Here is a 19,777-nt window from a genome sequence, read left to right as displayed (position 1 = left end):
TCAGCCAAGCTCATTCTTCCCAAAGACTTGCAAATATTTGCAACAGAAGAGATTTTTAATTCCCAAATAAATAAATACTTTCCTTTGTGCTACCCTAACAAGGACATTGTTAAGTAATAATTCATTCTATTTAAATACACTTGAAACATATACCAGCTTATAATTCCAGCTTGTCACAGTGATGATTGTGATGATACTTTGTTTTAAACCATGCAGAAGGAAGTATTGAGTGGTTTCGACTTTAATCCTCTTTTTGTAAGGTAACGAATATTTTAATTAGACTGCTATTACTGAAAATAGAAATAGTAACTGAAATTAGAGATCACAAGGTTTGGATGTGAGTATTTAACAAAGCAGAACCGGTACCAACTTTTTGCAATTTTTTTATCTGTATGAAAAGCAGAGCTGCAAGCACTTCAATAAAATATTGGCACTGCTGAATAGAAATACCAGCAGCATATAAACTCTAAACTGGTTTCTTAGTCCAAGTAGTTGTTCTGATGCATTTAAGGTGGTATTACAACTTCAGTTTTTGTTTAAAGTCATGACCTCTGTATGTAAGCTTTATTGAATGCATTAATTTTCCCTTAATTTGTTTCCCTAATAGCTTACTATTTTCATCTCTTTTGGATTTTAGTTATTTTTCCAGAGACGTGGAAGAAATAGTAGGGGTTAAAAAAAGAAAAGAGAGAGGAAAAAAAAAAAGAGATCACTGTGGTTTTCAAGCTTTAGTTTTGGACTCAGTGCAACTAAATGAAAACAGTGTGCAGATCACTGAGTAGGTCAGGCTGAGGGGATACAAAGCCTTTGAAGCTTTACAGGGGTTGACCTAACAACAACTGTGGGCCCCTTTTGGGAGAGGCATTAACTCCATGAATGCCATATAAACACAGAGCTGCAAAACTCAACAGTCACTTTTCTGGTTTTTAGGTTGTTTTGTTTTGTTTTCGTCTTTGTTTTTCTGAAATGGTTGTTAGCAGTTTCAGCTTCTTTGTTTTGTAGGTTTGAGCGCTCACATTAGACATCCCTTTGCACTTAGAGTAAACACTGGATTGTCACACTTTGTTTATAAACTGCTCTCCAGTTTGTAGACAGGTTGAACCACTGTGCAACTTGAGCCAAAGGTGGGGCTTATATTGAAGGTTGTCAACTTTGGCAAATGTCCATCTTGGCTTTAACAGCAGTCAGAGCTGCAAACCTGTTTGCATGTTGCAAGAGGAGCGTGTGGGTAACTTGCAACTTCACAATTACGTAATGTGTGAGTAAGGCTGGAAAGGAAGCAGTCATTTTGAAAATCGGTGTTGCCTTTTGCATTCAAAATGGTCAGGTCAATTATATAAGTAGTCTTGCAAGATAAGCATTTTGCTTTTCTTTGCATTACATTGCAGTTTCAAATGATGAGCCGGATATAGCAACTGGAATTAAAAAGGAGCGAGGGAAAAAGACTTTAATTGAAAAAAGTCATGAATGAGATGGATCTTGCTTCTCAGAACTATATTCCAGTCCTGCAGATGATACAGCCTAACCTTAAGGGTGAAAGGAACCTGTTTTGTACATACTGAAACTCCATCAAATGTGCTGTGTAGTTAAACTGCAAGAAGTTAGAAATATCCAAAAGACTGCATAAGGGTTTCTTGCTGCATAGCTTCCCTTTTTGGGCCCACTGTGTATGTGTATCCCAGACAGGCTTGAGTACATGCCAAGGCTCTTTATTTTGTGGTCGGACTTTTAATCTGTTCCAGACCTTTTCAGTCAAAGAGCTCAAGTGTAACTGAAAGGGGCAGGAAAGGAAGAAGAGAAAAAAAAAAAAAAGCAAAAAAAAAAAGCATGTGAGCTCTTCTGATCTGGAGTGACAGCAAATAGAGACAAGCTGCTAGCTGCTGTTGAGCTTGAAGGAGTTTTCCTTGAAATCTGAAGTTGTACACATTGTATTGTGGTTTATGTTTTTGTCATTTGAGCCAACAAAATGGAAAATCTTATTCCTGATGTTTTCGCACTTGTGACCTTCTTAAGCTACTCCAGTAGAGAAGGAAAATCAGTTTGACAGAGCTAACTTACCGAGCCTTGCATTTATTTCCCTCATAGAGATCTCAACTAATATGTGCTGTGACCCCAAAAAGAACATGAATGACTCAGGAGTTTACTTTTCAGTGCTTAATGTGTGTTGAAAATCCTCATTCCTACATCATAATTTTTTTTTTCTATCAATGTGTTTTAATGTATGGGCTTGGATTTAGTTTTTTTTTTCTTTTTGTTTACTACTAATGCTTCCTGAAGGAGGGTGACTTCGTCTTGGTATTTCTAAAGATTTTGATCATTATCATACTAACATTAAGTGAAAATGAGGGGAAAAAAAAGATTTTTCATTTGATAGTGCCACTTTCACTCATCTGAAGAACCACTGAAAACAAAGGTGTTGAATGGTATGGGCAAACACGCTCTTCTGTTTCAGTATTCAGAAACAGGGTTTGAAGAGTCTTTGCCTTTTCTGATTCTGAGTTTCTAAGTCCAGGGAGACCATTTTTATTTCTATGTATGTTCATCATCAGATGGCAACTTTGTATTCATCCTTATTTTCTGTAGTAGGTGTGCATATACTCCTTTTAAAAGCGGTGCTGGCAATTTTCCATTAATGTGGCTAAAAAAAGAGGGAGGAAGGAGGATCAAGTTTGAGCAAATTATTTTAGGCAGACACACCTATGGATTTAACTGCTGAAGAGAATTTGGATATTGCATTCATGTGTTTAAAACAGAAATAAAAGGATATCACTGATATGATTCCTGAAGCAGTCTTTTAAGACTAATGGATCAGATAAGAGTTTTGGTGAGAATATCCTGCTATGGAGCCAGGCTGGTCTAAAATCTGATTCTCCAAGTAGGAGATAAGAACTTCAAATCTGTCAGAATCAGACCCAAGTCTTGGATCAAAGTGGGCTTGAAGTCGTCAGCTGCACCGCTTAAACTACTCTAAAGTCTTGTGGCTCAGATGTTGGTCTTCCAGGTTTACATATTTGGCATCAGAATAATTTTGAGGTAGGAGAAATGACAAGCTCTCATCTTTAGTCCCTTCCTAGATTTTAAAGGAGGGTCTTTTCCTGCCAAGCACAATCATAAAAAGATTAATGGAATCAAAGAAAGGGGGATGGGCAAGGGCTTCATCAGGCCTGTGTTGGCAGCATTCTTTGTACTAGTGGAGCATCTGGTACAAACATGCTGACCAACCTTTCTCAGTGTCTTTGTAGGCCTCTTAGAAAGGGGCTCCATGTTACTACTTTTAAGGTTGTTTCTTTAAGAGAACTGACCAGATCATTCTTGTATATGATGCAGCTTTGCCTTTTACCAGCTTCCACTGTTGTCCATTGGTCATTCTTCATAGATCCTGATGTTTTTCTTAGGCCTTCCAGATGATGCTGATATGTTTTCTTGGTAGTTAAAGAATGTCTCAGTATGAAGCTAGGCATTCTAAGTTGCTGGAACTGGTGAAGTAGATGAACATCTGCTTTTTCTATAAAATTAAATTTCCTAGAACCACTTGGAAGTTTGGAATCATTCAACTTTATTGCTACAGGTTTCCAAGAATTGGCTTTAGTATCAAATCCCGTTAAAGGGATTTTAACTGTTACTTCAGCTTGCAGATGGTAGGACTGTTTTTTGAAGCACAAGTAGAAATAATTTGCCTTTGGAGGGTACCTAGTTTGAAAAATGAGATGGTGAACTTGAAGTGGAAAAATACTGGAAACTGGCAATTGATTTGTCTGTCTCTTTAGGGTTGACACAAATCTTAATTTGAACAGTAGTACTCCATAAGGGTAGTTAGGCAAGCCTGTCTCCAGGAGTTTAAGTAAAACACAATATTCCTTCAATTTTATTGTTGTTCTATTCTGAACTTCAGTTTTAGAGGTTTGTTGCTAGTGATCAAATTCGCGTTAGGTATCCCAGTCTCTTTCCTTTTGTTTTTTTTTATATGTCAGAGCTGCCAAATGGGTTATTATGTGACCTCAGATAGAAATCCTTGCCTCAACATTTTTATCACTCTCACTTAAGGATCGTGATAATAATTTATGGAGATCTCTATGAATTTTGGTTGAGGGGGAGGGGATAGCAAGATGGTGTTAACATCATTATGGAAAGTGCCACAGGGGCTCTGTATTCAGTAGCTGATTAAACTACTCAAGTAGGAAAAGGAATAGTAGTGGTGATTAAGTTTGGAGTATAAGGTATACACATGGGTATTTTCTGCTTCTTTCTTTTCTAATGCAAGAACATTGTGTCTTTAAAACAAAGAAGAACTATGAAGAATTACTGACCGAAATTAAAAGTATTCCATAATGCTATTTTGTTATCCCTTACTTGCCTAACACATTGTTTAGTACGTGTTTTTTCTCATTGGTTTGTCTTGTCTATGATTCTATGATTGTCAAGGCTAAGAAAAACTGCTGCCATGCTTCTTGTGGCCATTGGTCAGAAAGAAGCCCAAACCCTCTGTCTGATCACAGTGGCCTTTCAGATTTTGAGTTTGAGCTCCGCCTTCTATTTTCGTACAAAAGCAACACGTGAGCCACAGTTGGTTTTGATCTGCAAAATCAATGACATAACCTCTTTACGTGCCCTGTCACTAACACAAAATGGATGTTACTCATCTGAAAGGGCTGTTGTTATTAGATTGTTCCATACTTACGTTTTCCAGAAGAACAATTTAAGGACGTCACTTAGGATGGGGAAAGACTTACTTGTTTTGTGACGCGTGTCAGAATGTGTTCATTCTGAGCAATATCAGTTTTCAATGAATTAGTGTCTTCTATCAAAGTAAGCACGTGTGAATCTGCCAAGGCAGACGAAATTTCACTGGTAAGCACCCCTTTGTTTTGAAGATACTGCCCTTCTAAAATGGTAGTGATTGTCAGTGGTTGTTAGTTGTTTATCACATATCAGAAAATTAAATCTTGTTTTATTCAAAAGCAGTATGTATGTATTTAGATATCTTCACTGAATACAATTCACTGAATATATCATTAAATCTGCCCCCAAGTATTGTGTGAACTAGCTGATGTAGAATATTTCACATACTAATAAAAATGAAAATGAGAACCCTTTCATTGAGGATTTCTCAGGGCATTAGGTTTTACATCAGTTTGTACTTGCTTTTTCTCTTTCCTCAGAATTATTCAAAGCTGTTTGAGAAAAGAGATTTGTTGGTAACGATATCTTTATGCAAGCATAAATAAAGTGTACTTCCACTGTTGTAACTAAAACAGCTATGACAGTAAAAGAAAACAGTGCTCCTAATAATGTCTTTTCTCCTACTATATTCTTTGAGCACTGCAGTTCGCATATCTCTGTTAATGAACACAGTGTTAGAAATGGAAGATGTATCAGATCACTCATTTGAACAGATCACTCATTATCTGTGATCTAAGTATATATACAAAATAATTATATACTCTATATCTAATCATATATAATCTAAAATTCAAAGAACTGTCAGCTTTCTTCTTTCCCTTTTTGAATTCAATCATGTTGAAACATGATTTCAGTTTCTTTTTTACAGAAAAGTTTTATGGTAGAGATTTAGGGAAAAAAGGGTGTAGATGGTTCTACATGTTTTACACAGCGTGTGTGCACTTCAAACAGCAAACAGATGATTTGAAGGAAACCTGCATTAAAAAAAAAAAAAAAGCGATATAATTTTGCAAGAAATTGTATGGAAGCTTGTCTTTTGTTTTAATTAACCCAGCAAGTATTGTGTGGAAAGTGAGCAGTGAAACTGTTCACCGCCTGTTTGTATATTCTTTGCTGATTGAACTTTGGTCTAAAATGCAGACCAGCTTTGATTAAATACGCCTTGTCACATCTTCAGTTGAAAGGGATGGGCTTTGATCAGCTGAGAGTCCTGCACTATGCTGTCTTCAGGGTTTCATACATACAACTTAAATGGTATTCGTTGAGGTCTCCTCATAATGTGTCCTATGCAGTGTGTCCCAAGCAGTTCTTCCACTAAGCACTAAAAATTGTGCTGTCAAGTTTCATTTTGTATGTAGATTTAAAAATAAGGTCAAATATTAGGAAAATAATTTCATCTTAAGAAATTTTAATTTCTCTTTAAAGAATGGAAAACATCACATATGTGTGTACTGAGCAGAAGTTTCTTATAGCTATTTATGCTATTGCTGAATCTTGTTTAGATTTGCTCTTTGGGGCCAGAGGGTGGAATATTTCAGTTCTGAATCTGATAGGAGTTGAGCAAAAGAGTGTCATAAATACTGCTGTTGTGGGAAGAGAGCTAGATCCATGAAGAATAGCATTTTACTCCTAGTGAGTCAGCCTGGAGATCTTTGTGGTGCTAAATCAATCATGCTGGTGCACCTCTGCATTTCAGGATATAAAAAGACTTCTAAGATTTTTATCAAAGGAGAACAAAAGAACTGCGATTTGTACTTTTTATCAGTGGCATTGTAATGATAGAAGAGGAAACTGAAAAATATTAATTTTATTTGAATACAAATAATAAGCAGAATTATCAATCCACAACTTGGACACGCTTCTCTAATAGATGATGTTTTCATCTGCGTTTATCTTATTTTAACTGGTAGTCCAACTCTGGAGTATGTGAATACTTCTTAGAATCATGGAATCATAGAATGTTCCACATTGGAAAGGACCCACAAGAATCATTATCAAGTCCAACTCCTGACTCCATTGCAGGACCACTCAAAATCCAAACCCCATGTCTGGGTGAGAGTGTTGTACAAACACTCTTTGAACTTCTGCAGGACTGGGGCCATGCCCACTGCCCTGGGCATGTTGTTCCATGCCCACCCTCTGGTGCAGACCCTTCCCTCACCCCCAGCTGCCCTCCCCTGACGCAGCTCCATGCCGTTCCCTCAGGCCCAGTCGCTGTCACACAGAGCAGAGCTCAGCGCTGCCCTCCGCTCCCTGTGAGGAGCTGCAGCCGCCATCAGGCCTCCCCTCAGCCTGCTCTGCTCTGGGCTGAGCACACCCAGGCACCTCAGCTGCTGCTGAGTAATAGAGCAATACAGTATAAGGACTGCAATGCAGAAACGTGTCTTGTCTGAAATTGGCACAGGGCCTCCAGTACAGGAAGGACATGGAGCTCTTGGAGAGGGTGCAGAGGAGGGCCAATAAGAGATGATCAAGAGGGCTGGAGCACCTCTCCTAAGAAGAAACGTTGAGGGAACTTGGGCTTTTTCAGCTTGGAAAAGAGAAGGCTCTGGGGAGACCTCATTGTGGCCTTCTAGTACTTGAAGGGAGCATATAAACAGGAGGGGGAACGGCTGTTTATAGGGGTGGATAGTGATAGGACAGGGGGAATGGTTTTAAACACAGACAGGGGAGGTTTAGGTTAGATATTAGGAGGAAGTTTTTCACACACAGGATGGTGACACACTGTAACAGGTTGCCCAAGGAGGCTGTGGATGCCCCATCCCTGGAGACATTCAAGGCCAGGCTGGATATGGCTCTGGGCAGCCTGGTCTGGTGGTTGGCGACCCTGTACGTAGCAGGGGGTTGAAACTAGGTGACCATTGTGATCCTTTTCAACCCAGGCCATTCTATGATTCTATGAAGTATCTCTAAAAAGAGAGCAGCTTTAATTACTTCCACGAGTCATTCTCATAAATCTTGACAGTAATTTTTTTTTGTCACAGCTCTTTTCAGTTTGAACAGAGGATTTTTGCCTCTGTTGCAGCGGAGCAAACTCATGTCATTCAAAAACCTGGCCATAGCTAAAAGTGATCCACAAAAAAACTGTGTAACTTCCAAGTGAACCTGAAGGGGAAAAGTGCTCTTCTCCAGTTCTTTCTGCAAAAATACTGATTCTGACTTAAGGACAGTAAATTTTATAGCTTGTCCAGATAGTGAGATTTTTTTTTTATTGTTTGCTTAAATGAATGTGAGCGTCTTTACATTTAGAGATAAAAACTAGTTTTAGTTTTCATGAGTGGAACGATAAATACAAAAGGAAAGCCATCAAATATTCAGCTGTGTCTGTTAACCATAAGGGAGCTCTGCAGCAGCCATTGCATGTATTTCTGCGTAAAGGAAAGGTACTGTGTTAATACAAACTGTCATTGTCCTGGGACGTGATTTAAATTGGCATGGGATCTTGGGAGAGAATTAGCTTTTTTATGTTGGAGTTGTTACCAGTGTGCTGGCCTTTTCTTTCTAGCACCAATGCCTGGTAATTATTTCTCTGTTGTTTTTTTACATTAAGGATATAGGCAGTGGCCTAAACTCCTTTCAGTAACTGTCAAGTATTATCGGCTACAGTATGGTACAAGCATTTGCCTGCTGAGTTGAGTTGGGATATTGTGTTAACATTTGAAAATTTCTAATTCTTTATCTGTTCCCAAAAGCAGATTGCAGCTGTTACGATTGACTGCATTCTGCAGAATGTAAATCTAAGCCATATTATAGGACTGTGAGATCGTTTTTACTGTCTTAAGTTGCCCCCCCTCCCTTTTTTCTTTTTTTTTTTTAAACTTGTCTGCCCCTCCTCCTCCTCCCTCAAATCCCCCTCTTTTAGAAACAAAGACTTGTTTGTTCCTTGTCTGCCTGTGAGGTCTTTGCAGCCTTCACTGTGTGGGTGCAGAGCCCCTTATTTAAATGTTTTCCATATTCCTGGAAGGTAAGGAACAGGATGCATCAGAAAATCTGATAAGTCTTAACTCTAATAGATAAATGAAGCTCTCTGCCTTTGAATTCAAGGTATTTTAAAAGATGCCTGGATCATCAGAAACTCATGAAGTGTGAAAATAATTCTGCTTCTATCAGATCCCACTGATAAGGATGTTTTCTAGAGAGCAAATTAGTGCAGTCACATCCTTAGTAAGTACTGGATAACTGAGAATTGTAGAAAAGTGAAAACCTCAGTTTTTCCCATCATTTGAAACAAGGTGTTTTCCTGCTTTCCTTTAATTAAATATTGTGTTGGAAATGATAAAATCATATTCTTTCTCCTGTTTGTCTTGAAGATTGCATAATTGTGTAATCAGCCAAAATGGCTGATGACTGTGTTTTCTCCCCACTGGTTCTCCACTTGAGTATGTTCTGAAGTCAGTAGAATTCAGTTAGCTATGTCCTTTTTTTTAGTCTCCAAACTTATAGTTTAATTTCATAAGCAAAATATTCCCCTTGCATGAAAAACATCTCTGTGACCTGTTCTGAGTTTGAAGTCCTTACCCTTGTTCTTCAGTAGATAAAATGCTTAGAAAATACTTCAGTGGGTACCTGAATGGGAATTTAGAAACTTGATCTTCAGTTCTGTTTCAGGTTCTGTTAACAAATAATATAATTAAATGCCTACAAGTATTTATTGGTGAATATTAAGTATACGCTGAAGTACGGGTATTTTGTTATGTTCCTGTTTCAGATGCACTTTTAGTTAGAGAAAGGACATTAGCAGGCAATTCAGTGATCTGGTTTATTGGAATAAAATGGATTATTCCCAAAGTTGCATGTTAGCGGTAGAGACCTATGGAAGTACTGTTGGTATGTTGCATGCGGGAAAAGCAAATTGAATGTGCTGAAGGGATTTTACTAACATTATACCTGAATGTCCAGTTGAAGTTAGAAACTGCTGAATGTGTGTGAGGTTACTTGTGACACAGTTTGGCTGTGAACTGCATGAGGCAGGAACTCTGGACCAGGATGATATGATTGGAGACTGCATCATAAAGAGAGCCTTTTTAAGCAAATGAAAATTTATATTCTTCAGCCTCTGGGTACTTAATTTTTATAAGCTGAGTAGTTTGCTTTTGACTTAGATTGCCTTTTTCAGGTAATTTTGTGGGTAGTATTAATTTTATAACCTTTGTTCCCCTTTCCTTTCAACTATAATTGAATTTCCATCTTGCTTAATAACAGGATTTGAGTCCTGGAACTTCTGAAGTGTAGCACAGACTTCTGCTGGAGTTACAGAATTAGGTAACAGCAGGAGAAGACTCATCATTTTTCCCCTACAAGCCCCTATTGTTGTCTGTTTTCAAGGCTTAAGAGGGTAAGATACAAAAAGCAAAAGGCATGCTCCTGGCTCTAGACAGTGTAGGATTCTGAGTAAAAAGGGAAGAAGGACAAGATGCATTTCCTGGTCCAGTAGTGTCATGTTTAGCTTGTTGTGAGCTGCTACATGGACATCCTTTCTTGCATTGTGTTCTATAGCTCCAACTCTGCCTTAAGTTGATAAATGTAGGCAAGCCCAAGTGCTATCAGTCTTCCAGTGGAAGTTATCTAATGGAGCTCCTGGAGCTAACGTGTGCTGCTCACATCCTTTGCAGCATAGTGGTTGGTGCTGTTGGAACTTTTGCTTAGCATTTTCTGGTGTCTCAGGGCACATGGACCTGTTCAGCAGAGAAACAAGCCATCCTCTCTCTTCCTTTTGCTGTCCTGGGGGCGGTAGCTCACACAGTAAAGCAAGTTGGCTGATTCTGGTCACTTCTTCCTGATGTTCAGGTGCTAAATGTCTGACAAGCTGCTTCATTCTAAGCTCTATTCACTACATCTTTAGTTACCCCTTATTCTTTTGTTTTTCACTAGCTCAGCGTGAGACTTGCAGGTTGGAATTGAATCTCCAGGCTTTTTGTATTCACTCCTTCTAGCTGCACTTGGTTGCAGTTTCTATTCCTGCTTCATCTGTTTACTTAACTTCACAGGAAGTTTTTATTTAATTTGTGATCATATATATAAAACTCTTTCCTGAGTAACTACGTAAAATATTATTTCAAATTACTTGAAGCAGTTCCACACTGTGGAAGTCTTTTGAATTGACTGATGAAAATAGAACCCCTGTTCCTTTACAATGTTGACTCTGTGAGAACCATGGAATGGTTAAACTACAGAGTTGGCTCTATAGCTATTGACTGTTTTCTTCTCTCTTCTGTTCTTAATATGACATTTTCCTTCATATATTGCCTCTCAATGGAAAGATGAGCTGTGGCAAGGAGAGGGGAGAAAGGCTGTGAAGGAACAGCCATTTTTGCTGTGAGACAGACATTTTTAGACTTTCCTGGCACAAAAGAAAGGCATTTGTGCACCTTAAGTTCAACACTCAAAAGACAGTGGAGACTGAAGGGCTTCTGAGAGAAAAGGTGGTACAGACTCTCCGAGATAACTATTTTAAGAAAGAAACCTTAAGTGTTCATGTTTCAGGAATCCCTTTTCTATGATGAAAACATTAATTCAAACTAAGCCAGCCAGATTTTCTTTGCACCAGAGCAACCTGGCATCCTAAGAGAAACTCACTCCTTTTTCTCTTAGTTCCCATAAACCAGAATCCTCATTCTCAGAAAAAAAAATGCTACCTCTCCTGTGACTGCTTCTACAAATGCATTGTGCAGCATACTGTTAATGTTAACAGATTCAGGCTGTTGAAGACAAGATGGAGAGCTAATTGCAAAACTGAAAGCCTGTGAAAATAGTGCCCTTATGATGTATTCAGCCTTTGCCAGCCTTCTGTTCCACTGTGGGAACTCCTGTGCTTCTGTTGACTTTAACTCTTGTGGAGGGAACATCACGTCTGTCAAGCAGATGCATTGTTTTATAAAACAAAATAGGTTTAAATCTTGCTTTCTGGGGGAAGGAAACATGGATTTTCATTGTGCATTAGTTGTGCAGAAAAGGTGCATCATGGAGCCCTTGTGGGGAAGCAGAAAGCAAACAAATTAGTAAAATATTTCCTGTGTAAATGGTAATGTTTTAGTCTGTGTAATTCATCTGTCATTCCTCTACCTGCACTGAATTTGCATGTCAGGATGCTCTAGAAGTCTAAATGGAGCCTGTAATACTCAAAACCGATTCCAAAAATGATGTGAATGGTTGTTGTCTGACCTGTACCCCATTGTAAAGATATAGCATGTAACCAAGATAGCTATCTAAGTGAGATCTCTTTTGTCATTCTGTGCACTTGGTGATTCTAAGATTTCATGTGAACAAGAAAAGTGTTTTTGCACTATTTGTGTCTCTATTGACAATAATGTATTGGGAAGAAGAGCGAGTAAGCATTCTATTTAAAATGGAATTATTTTCCCACCACTTGGACATTTTGCACCAATTTGCACATTTAACTCTGTTTTCAAGTATTACACTTTAACGTGAGGATGTCGCATTGATTTCACAGGAATGATACATGTGAGCATACATTTCATGCTGAACATCAGTGTGACTGCAAGTTTTGTATGGTCATGGCTTGTAATTTCCTACTGCATCCTTTCTAAGGATAGTACTTGCCTTGTATTTATTTGAATTTTATTTTTAAACGTTTATTGTTTTGGTTCCTTAGCCATGAATCAGCGAATCAGCCAAAGTGCTCCAGTGAAACAGCCACCCCCTCTGGCTCCTCAGAGTCCCCAAGGTGGCGTCATGGGTGGGAGTAGCTCCAATCAACAACAACAGATGAGACTTCAGCAGCTACAGATGGAGAAGGAAAGGCTGAGACTGAAGCATCAAGAACTGCTTCGGCAGGTGAGGCCACAGGTTAGACACCTACTTCCGCTATTTCTTTTGTATGTTATATTTTGTTTTGTTTTGGCTAAGTTTTGCTGAGTCTTAAAGACTAATAACTGTGCAAAAAGCTTTGAGACTTAAAAAGGTCTGAAGTCATTCTGTTAGTGGTATCAGATTGGTAGTGAAAGCATCTGACTCACCCCACTCAAGGATTTTGCCTTCCTCCCTCATTCCTCCCTCTCTAACAAAACTTTCTGAGATCAAGTTTCTTTGCTGTTAGGATGGCATCACGGACCGTTGATCTGACTGTGGAGATTGCTCTTGAGAATATGTCTCATAGTCATTGAGTTCTGAGTCATGCAAAAAGAAGCTAGTTCCCACAGTTGCGTTAGTTCTCTCTTTTAAGTAAAGGAAAGTATTTCACTTTCACAAGAAGATGTCAGTCCATTGGATTCTACAGCACTTTTTAAGTTTTTGTAAGAAACATTGAAGAGACACCTTGTTGCTAAAAATCTCATCTGTGTAACAGCGGAAGAGAGCACGGAACAACTCAAGCACTCATGCTGCATTTTGAACCACTGTTTTTCTTATAGCGAGGAATTGCAGACTTCATAATTAGGCTGCAAGCTGTTCCTTTTAGTGTTTTCTACTATATTAAGTATTGCCATAGTGAATGTCAAAGTGTAGCACTGGACATTGGAATCTCTGGATTTTGAATTTGGGCTTGGCTTCCTTTTCACATTAAGCCTTCTGCTTCCACTTTTCCATCTGTATGTTTTAAAAAAGGTGACTGCCATTCTGCAAGATATTTAGGATGTTCTTTGGTTTTGTTTTCTTTTTTGACACTGAAGAAAACACTAATCTTTTCTTTGAGGAAAAGCTTTTAAAATCTTACCCTGTTCCCTTTTCACTTTGGGTGATGGGTTCTTGTATCAGGAGAGAATAATATCTTGTCCTCAAAGACAGCTTTTCTCCTTCTTATTCACCTGCAGCATTCTATCCTGGAATCTGACTCCCGTTATCTCTTGTAGTCAAGGCTTGTTTTGTAAGAATCTTCAGCATCTCTTGGTATAAGATGGGTCATCTTTAAAGCTGTTAGTTTTTGTAGTACTCTAGATAAGAGTACATTGCAAAGATGGTGTCAGGACTTTCTCTGCTTAAGCACCTGGGCTTCTGCTGTTCCTGCTTTGCTATTAATCCACCAACAAACATTTTACCCTGTGCTAGCATGCTTCTAGGTAGGCATTCTAATTTTCTTCTTGCCTCAGATGTCATTGAGAATCTGACTAACTTTGGACCAGGTGACAGCCAACCCCCTTCATGTTGTTCTCCCTGGGCATCCAGCTTTTCTGTCAAATACACATCCTTGGTAAATCTGTGAGTTTTGTTTCACTGTCTCATGATTTTTGTAGTTTCTTAACTCCCTTAACCTGTCTCATCTGGCCTGTCTTGGGGGCTTGATACTACAAGATGGTGTTTATAAGACAGCCTGCACAGGCAAAACATGCAGCTAAAGTAATTTTTATCCATCTTATTTTTACTCATAGGCAATGCGGAATCCCAGCACAGCAAATTCTCCAAAACATCAGGTAGGCTCTTAACTGATGTTTCAGCATAATTAGAAACATGAAAGCATTAGATTAGACTAGCTGAGGAACGTAAAGGCATTCTAAGAAAAAACATGCTCTGCCATACATATTTTTGAACCATTTCTCTGATCACGACCCTAACATTGTTTTTTAAGAGTGCTGCATTACCACAACTTGATATCAATATTTAAATGCAATGAAAAATTCATTGCACATTTTTCTGCGTTGAAAGCCATGTTCTTGTTTAGCATTCTTGAAGATACCGCTGTTCCAGGCCTGACGTCATCAAGATGTGTATTTAAAGCAAACAGCAAACCTCTCATTATTGCTAAGGTGATAGTTTGTGGCTTTTAAGTTCTATTCGTATGAATGTTCTCCTTGTAAGCAGGTGTAAGCAGGTGTAATCTTAAAGAATGTCTGTAAATCTGTTAATAAAAAGTCACTTAAAATGTTTAAGCATGTACAGTGTAATAATAACTTAATAAATTAGACTAATAAAGTAATTGCTATGGCAATATAATAGATAATTATTCCACTTTGAGATTTAGCCAGCTCTTGCACAGATGCGTTTTCTCCACTGGAAACAATAATTCTATAAAGCCTTCCAAGCTCGGAGCAAATGAAAATGGTCAAAATATGTAGCACAATAAACAGTTGAAAGTGGACTTCTTTTGGGCACTTGAATATGAAATGAATCCCTGAAAGGGTGGATTTATGGATATATTCAGACAGTTTATTGCTTGCTATTACTAACATTATTCTTAATCTACTGGCTTTTAGGACAATATTTATATTGGCTTGTATTGTACTTTGTTTTTTTAAGAAATACAATATTATGCACTATGCAGGAAAGCCAGAATAAAAGGAAGTACCCTGTATTTGGAAGTAATGAGTACTGGTGTACTGTTGCATTCTAAAGCGTACCGTAGGATTCATACATTACTAATTCTTCTCAGAAGATCATCTTCAAAATGAGAAACTCAGACTTCAGAGACGGTACTGATGTTCTGAAAAGCATCTTTTGACAGTATAAGCAGGGCACTAAAACTGAAGCATTTTACCTGATATGTAATCATTACCCAACTATTTGATTCATTTACTGAGCATTAATCATATAATGTTCCCATCGATCACTGTTAGATCTAGTTATAGAAGGCAGATGAAAAATTACTTAGAGATTACTGGTATAAAAGGAAATAAACAGAGACACATGCTCCTCCACACCAGTTGGAAACACCTTATCTTCTGCTATAATTAGGTCATTCAGGAGTGATGCTTTTCTTGCTGAATGCCAAAAGTGGATTCTGTCTTTCCTGGGATGCCTGGAAACCCTATCATGTTGTTGTTCCCTCTTTCAAAGTAACATCTTCCTGTTGCCAGCTTAGAAATATGCAGCAAATGGAAATCTTTGGAATCAGTTTCATACTTAATTCCAACAGATTTGGGACCTAATCAGTAATTTGAAAATGTGTATGGATCAGCCTATTTTCTTTGGGATAGGAACCAGTGAAAGGACTCAGGTAAACATACAAGTTCCAGTTTCCTTTAATCTTGCTTCATAGCAAGCTCCCATCTGTACTTACTAAAACTGACTGGGATCAGTTTTAGTCTGCACTTGATAATGAGCCAAGCCAGCTTTGAGTGTTCTGGTGGGTAGAAAAGTATGTAACCATGCCAACTTAAGTTTTGTAATACTGGTCATTCATGTTGTATCGCCTAAATGTGTTTTCGTAAGTCATTTTAATAAAGTAATGAGCAGCTGCATATGGAAGATGATGTTTAGAGTCATAGAATGGCTTAGGTTGGAAGGGACCTTAAAGATCTAGTCCCAACTCCCATCCTGTGAGCATGGTTGCCACCCATTAGATCAGGTTGCCCAGGGCCCCATCCAACCTGGTCTTGAACACCTCCAGGGATGGGGCATCCACAGCTCTCTAGGCAGCTGTGCCAGGGCCTCACCACCCTGAGTAAAAATTTTCTTCCTAATATCTAACTTAAATTTCTCCTCTTTTAGTTTACAGCCATTAGAGCTATTTTTAGAAGTTGTTTTCTTGATGCCTTATGCTATAGGATCAAATATTGTCTGCTGTAGTGGTGCTGTTACTGAAGTCCTAAAATGTACATCTCATTGGATCACAGTCAATCTAGTGAATCTGGAAAATCTTTAGAGGAATTACCCAGTCAAATTCTTCTTGTTTACAGATACATTCCTTTGTGAATAAAATTCATGAGGCTTAGAGGAGTTTTCTGCTTTCATTAAGATAAACATTTGCTAATTTTTGTATGTTCTTCTAAGGAATAAGTAAAAGTAAAATCTTCCAGTGTTCAGTGCTCTTAATTCTCAGAATATTCAGTCTAACTTAGAGTCTGTCAAAGTCTTCCTTTAGTAAATAAACTACCTTCACCAGCATTCTTGAAGTTTGCCTTTTGTAAAGTATCTCTTTTACATAAACGGACACTGAGAACATTTTTTTAGCTTTGAACTGGATCTCTGAGTTTATCTTAATCATAACATCAAATATGTTAGAAAGGAATGACAGAAGTCATCTAGTTTAACATCCTTCATGTAACCCAGGCTTCTTGAGGTTTTTGTCACCTAACTTGGATACAAAGTTGATATCTTTGGTCAGGTTTTCTGGTTCTTAATAAATGTTGTATCCTTGCTAGGAGTTGTCCCTCTACCATGATGCTATAGTATCCTGTAGTGATACTGATACTCAGTGTTATGCATGGAGGCCTGAACACTGAAATATCTTCCAGAAAGATGAAGCAGCAGTTCAGAGTCATCCTTTGTCTTAAGTCTTGTAAAAGATTCTTCTTGTCTGAAGGAGGACATGCTTTATTATAATTCTGAAAGCACCAAATTCAAAGGAATTTAAAGCAAAGATTGACTTCCACTTTTACTACATGTAAGCAAGCACTCTTGGCTATGGCTTTATCCAAGAAATTTGAAAACACCAACCATCCATCCGCTTATTCTCATCATTGTGACTTCTCTGTGACTATCCTAAGGATGCTTATCTGTCCCAGTTAAGAGATTGAATGACATGACTTTCTTTCTACCTCCAGTAGTTCTCCTTTCAGTTTCCTACATTTAGCATTCAACTGTCAACCTCTCGGTTAAAGTAGATGACTTTGTATAAATCATAAAATTGGGATGCATAACTAGGTAATACAGTCCTTGCCTTCTAGTATACAGTGGAATAAGAGGGTTGTTACTCTTCCATGTTTATACAGTCTACTTTCTTGTGCTAAGATTGGGAGATTTTCTATTTTTCTACCAGTAATGTTAAGGTATTTTCTAATAAGATCAGCTAATTATGCAGCCACCTGTGTGATAGGTTTCTCTGTATACGGTCATTTGTTTTCTGTCTGTTGCTTCTTTTCAGCTCTGAATGAAGAGCTCTGTCTTAGAACCAGAAACTGCCTCAATTTCTGTGCAGTCTGCTGAGTTCCTCTTTCTGACTTACCTTCCTAGTACCTCTGTGCTATTTTCTTTCTTGGTAGTTCTGTATGCCTGGAATGTGTTCTCTGTTATCTCCATCTTCTTTGTCCTTTTGTGAAGTACTTCTCTGACTCTCTGTACTGTTACCCAAGGCTTATTTCTTATCAGCTTTAGGGGCACATTCTGAACACTCCTCAGTTCATAGAAGAATCTACCCAGACATTTGGCCTGTCTTTCATTGTTTACTTGTTTCATATTTGCTCTTATCTGCATAAATTATAAACACTTATGGTGCTAAACAGTGACTGTTTTTGAAATGTTGTTTCAATTTCTGCTAATTCTTTTTTTTTTTTTTTTTTTTTTTTCCTCCATTTTAGCTGGTGTTTGTTACCTTTCACCAGCTTAGTCAAGAACACTTAAAACACTTCAGGAAAGTGTTCCTAGGAAATTATTTTTTTAATGAAATATTTTTTAGTCACTTTGCATGTATGCAAAAAAAAGCTGTGTGACTGTCATGTTTCTGACATTTTCTAGTAAGCAAGCACTTCTGCATTCTGCAGTCAGCTTGCATAAATTCAGAGAAGCTGGATGTATTAATAAGGTTTTTTCCTAGGTAAAATCTCATTAGAAAAAAGATGAAATAGTAGCATAAACTTGTTATATTTCTTTTTCATTAGTGTTATGGTCCTTACTTGCACCTCGTTTTTGGGGGGAGGGGAGAGAAGTGAATTAGAATGCAGTCTTGCTGGGCTTAGGAAACATTGCAAAGCTGAAAGCAAGATTCAGGTAGGAAGTATTGTTGGTACATTTGATTTAACTGCTTTAAATTTCATATATTTATTTCAACTTAAGATTCACTTGTGTGTACACCACTTCCACTAAGATTTGAAATGTTTTTGTTTTGTTTCTTAGTGTTATTCAGTGACGCTCTCATTTCCCATCCTTCCATGGGATTTTAAGCTGACCTAGATTGACAAGAGAAAAATGATCTGTCTTGGTTTCATTAAGGGTATATTAAGCTCCCGAGAAAAAGAGTTCTAAGGAAGATTTTTGCATTTTAAAAAGGCCATAAGTATTGCTAGGGTAATTGGTCAGTAGAAGATGAGTCACTTTAACCTGAGTCTGAGGTGGCAGTGCGTAACAGCTTTTGCTAGGAGCAAACAGAAATTGGTAAGAGGAGACCATCCAGCTCTGGCTGATTGCTGACTCCCGCTGACACATACTTGTCTTCCTGGAGCTCTGGGGACACACTGGGGAGGTGCAGTGCTTGGAGGCATAGACTGATACACAGCGAGAAGGGTTTGTAGCAGTGCTACAGCAGTGGACTGCAAAACCAGACTCTATTTACAGATGTTTATTCCAGTTTATGCTGCCCCATCCACACTTGCAAAGGTGTTGTTTAAAAGCTTTTGTTCAGAGTGTTTATGCAGAAGATGTTACATAGAATTGAGTCCTATGCCAAGTGTACACAATGCAATTAACTATCACTCTATCACTATCACCTCTTGAATTAATTTTGCTGGTTTTCATGATTGCAACACTGAATGACATAAGTTTTCCCTTTACTCTTCTCTAATTGCATAACTTCTCATTGCTGAATTCATTTGTCTTCATCTGTTTCTTTCTCTCTTTTCTTCATATGCTTTAACTCTGTGGCTCTCAATTAAGAACATAAATACTTAAAGTGAAGAACTGGTACTGATAGCTCAAAATGCAGTGGCCCCCTCGTTCCCCCAATACCTCTCTTCCACCTCTGTGAAGCCCATGAAAGTTTTGATACTTGAATGGTGTTTAGAGTCAGAAATGTAATGACTGGCTCATGTAAACTGAGTTTATAAATACATATATATATATATATATAAATTGAAGTATCTCTTTAAGTTGATCATCTTCTTCTATGTTTAATTTAGTAAGAGTATGTATGTGAAATACACAGGGGAGTCCTTATCTTTTCTCAAAACTGATAAAAGATGATGAAAATGAAATTGCACTCAGAAGAGTGATTGCAGATGACCCTGAACCCCATGTAAAACTGTGTCTCTATGCAAATCTGAAAAAAATAAAAATAAAAATTGGATAGGGTCAGTGTGATAAATTACATAATACTGGCCTTCTTATTTTGAATTACTATCCTTATGGAGGTGACAGATCATTTGGTCTTGTACACCATATCCAAAACTCAGATTTTGTGTTAACATTAGTTATGCTAAGCTTTTATTTGCCCAGAGGTACTTAAAAAAAACGTTTAACATACTTACGAAAATATAATGAGATCAAATTGTAGAAA

The 19,777-nt window shown here is 37.9% G+C and overlaps 1 protein-coding gene across 6 annotated transcripts in view; it reads left to right on the top strand.

Moving 5' to 3' along the window:
* Window positions 1-19,777, top strand: part of YAP1 (Yes1 associated transcriptional regulator) — an 82,387-nt gene that overhangs the window by 51,072 nt on the left and 11,538 nt on the right. For 2 of the 6 annotated variants that reach the window (XM_085216309.1, XM_085216305.1), the window contains 2 exons: window positions 12,293-12,486; window positions 14,004-14,045. In XM_085216309.1, the coding sequence (XP_085072435.1) occupies window positions 12,293-12,486; window positions 14,004-14,045 (236 nt within the window). The remainder of the gene's footprint in view (window positions 1-12,292; window positions 12,487-14,003; window positions 14,046-19,777) is intronic. The other 4 variants (XM_085216310.1, XM_085216308.1, XM_085216306.1 and 1 more) reach the window with 3 other exon arrangements.

Source organism: Meleagris gallopavo, chromosome 1 (genome assembly GCF_905368555.1).
Source record: "Meleagris gallopavo chromosome 1, MGAL_WU_HG_1.1, whole genome shotgun sequence".
Lineage (NCBI taxonomy): Eukaryota > Metazoa > Chordata > Aves > Galliformes > Phasianidae > Meleagris > Meleagris gallopavo.
This window is presented reverse-complemented; position numbering and strand designations above follow the sequence as displayed.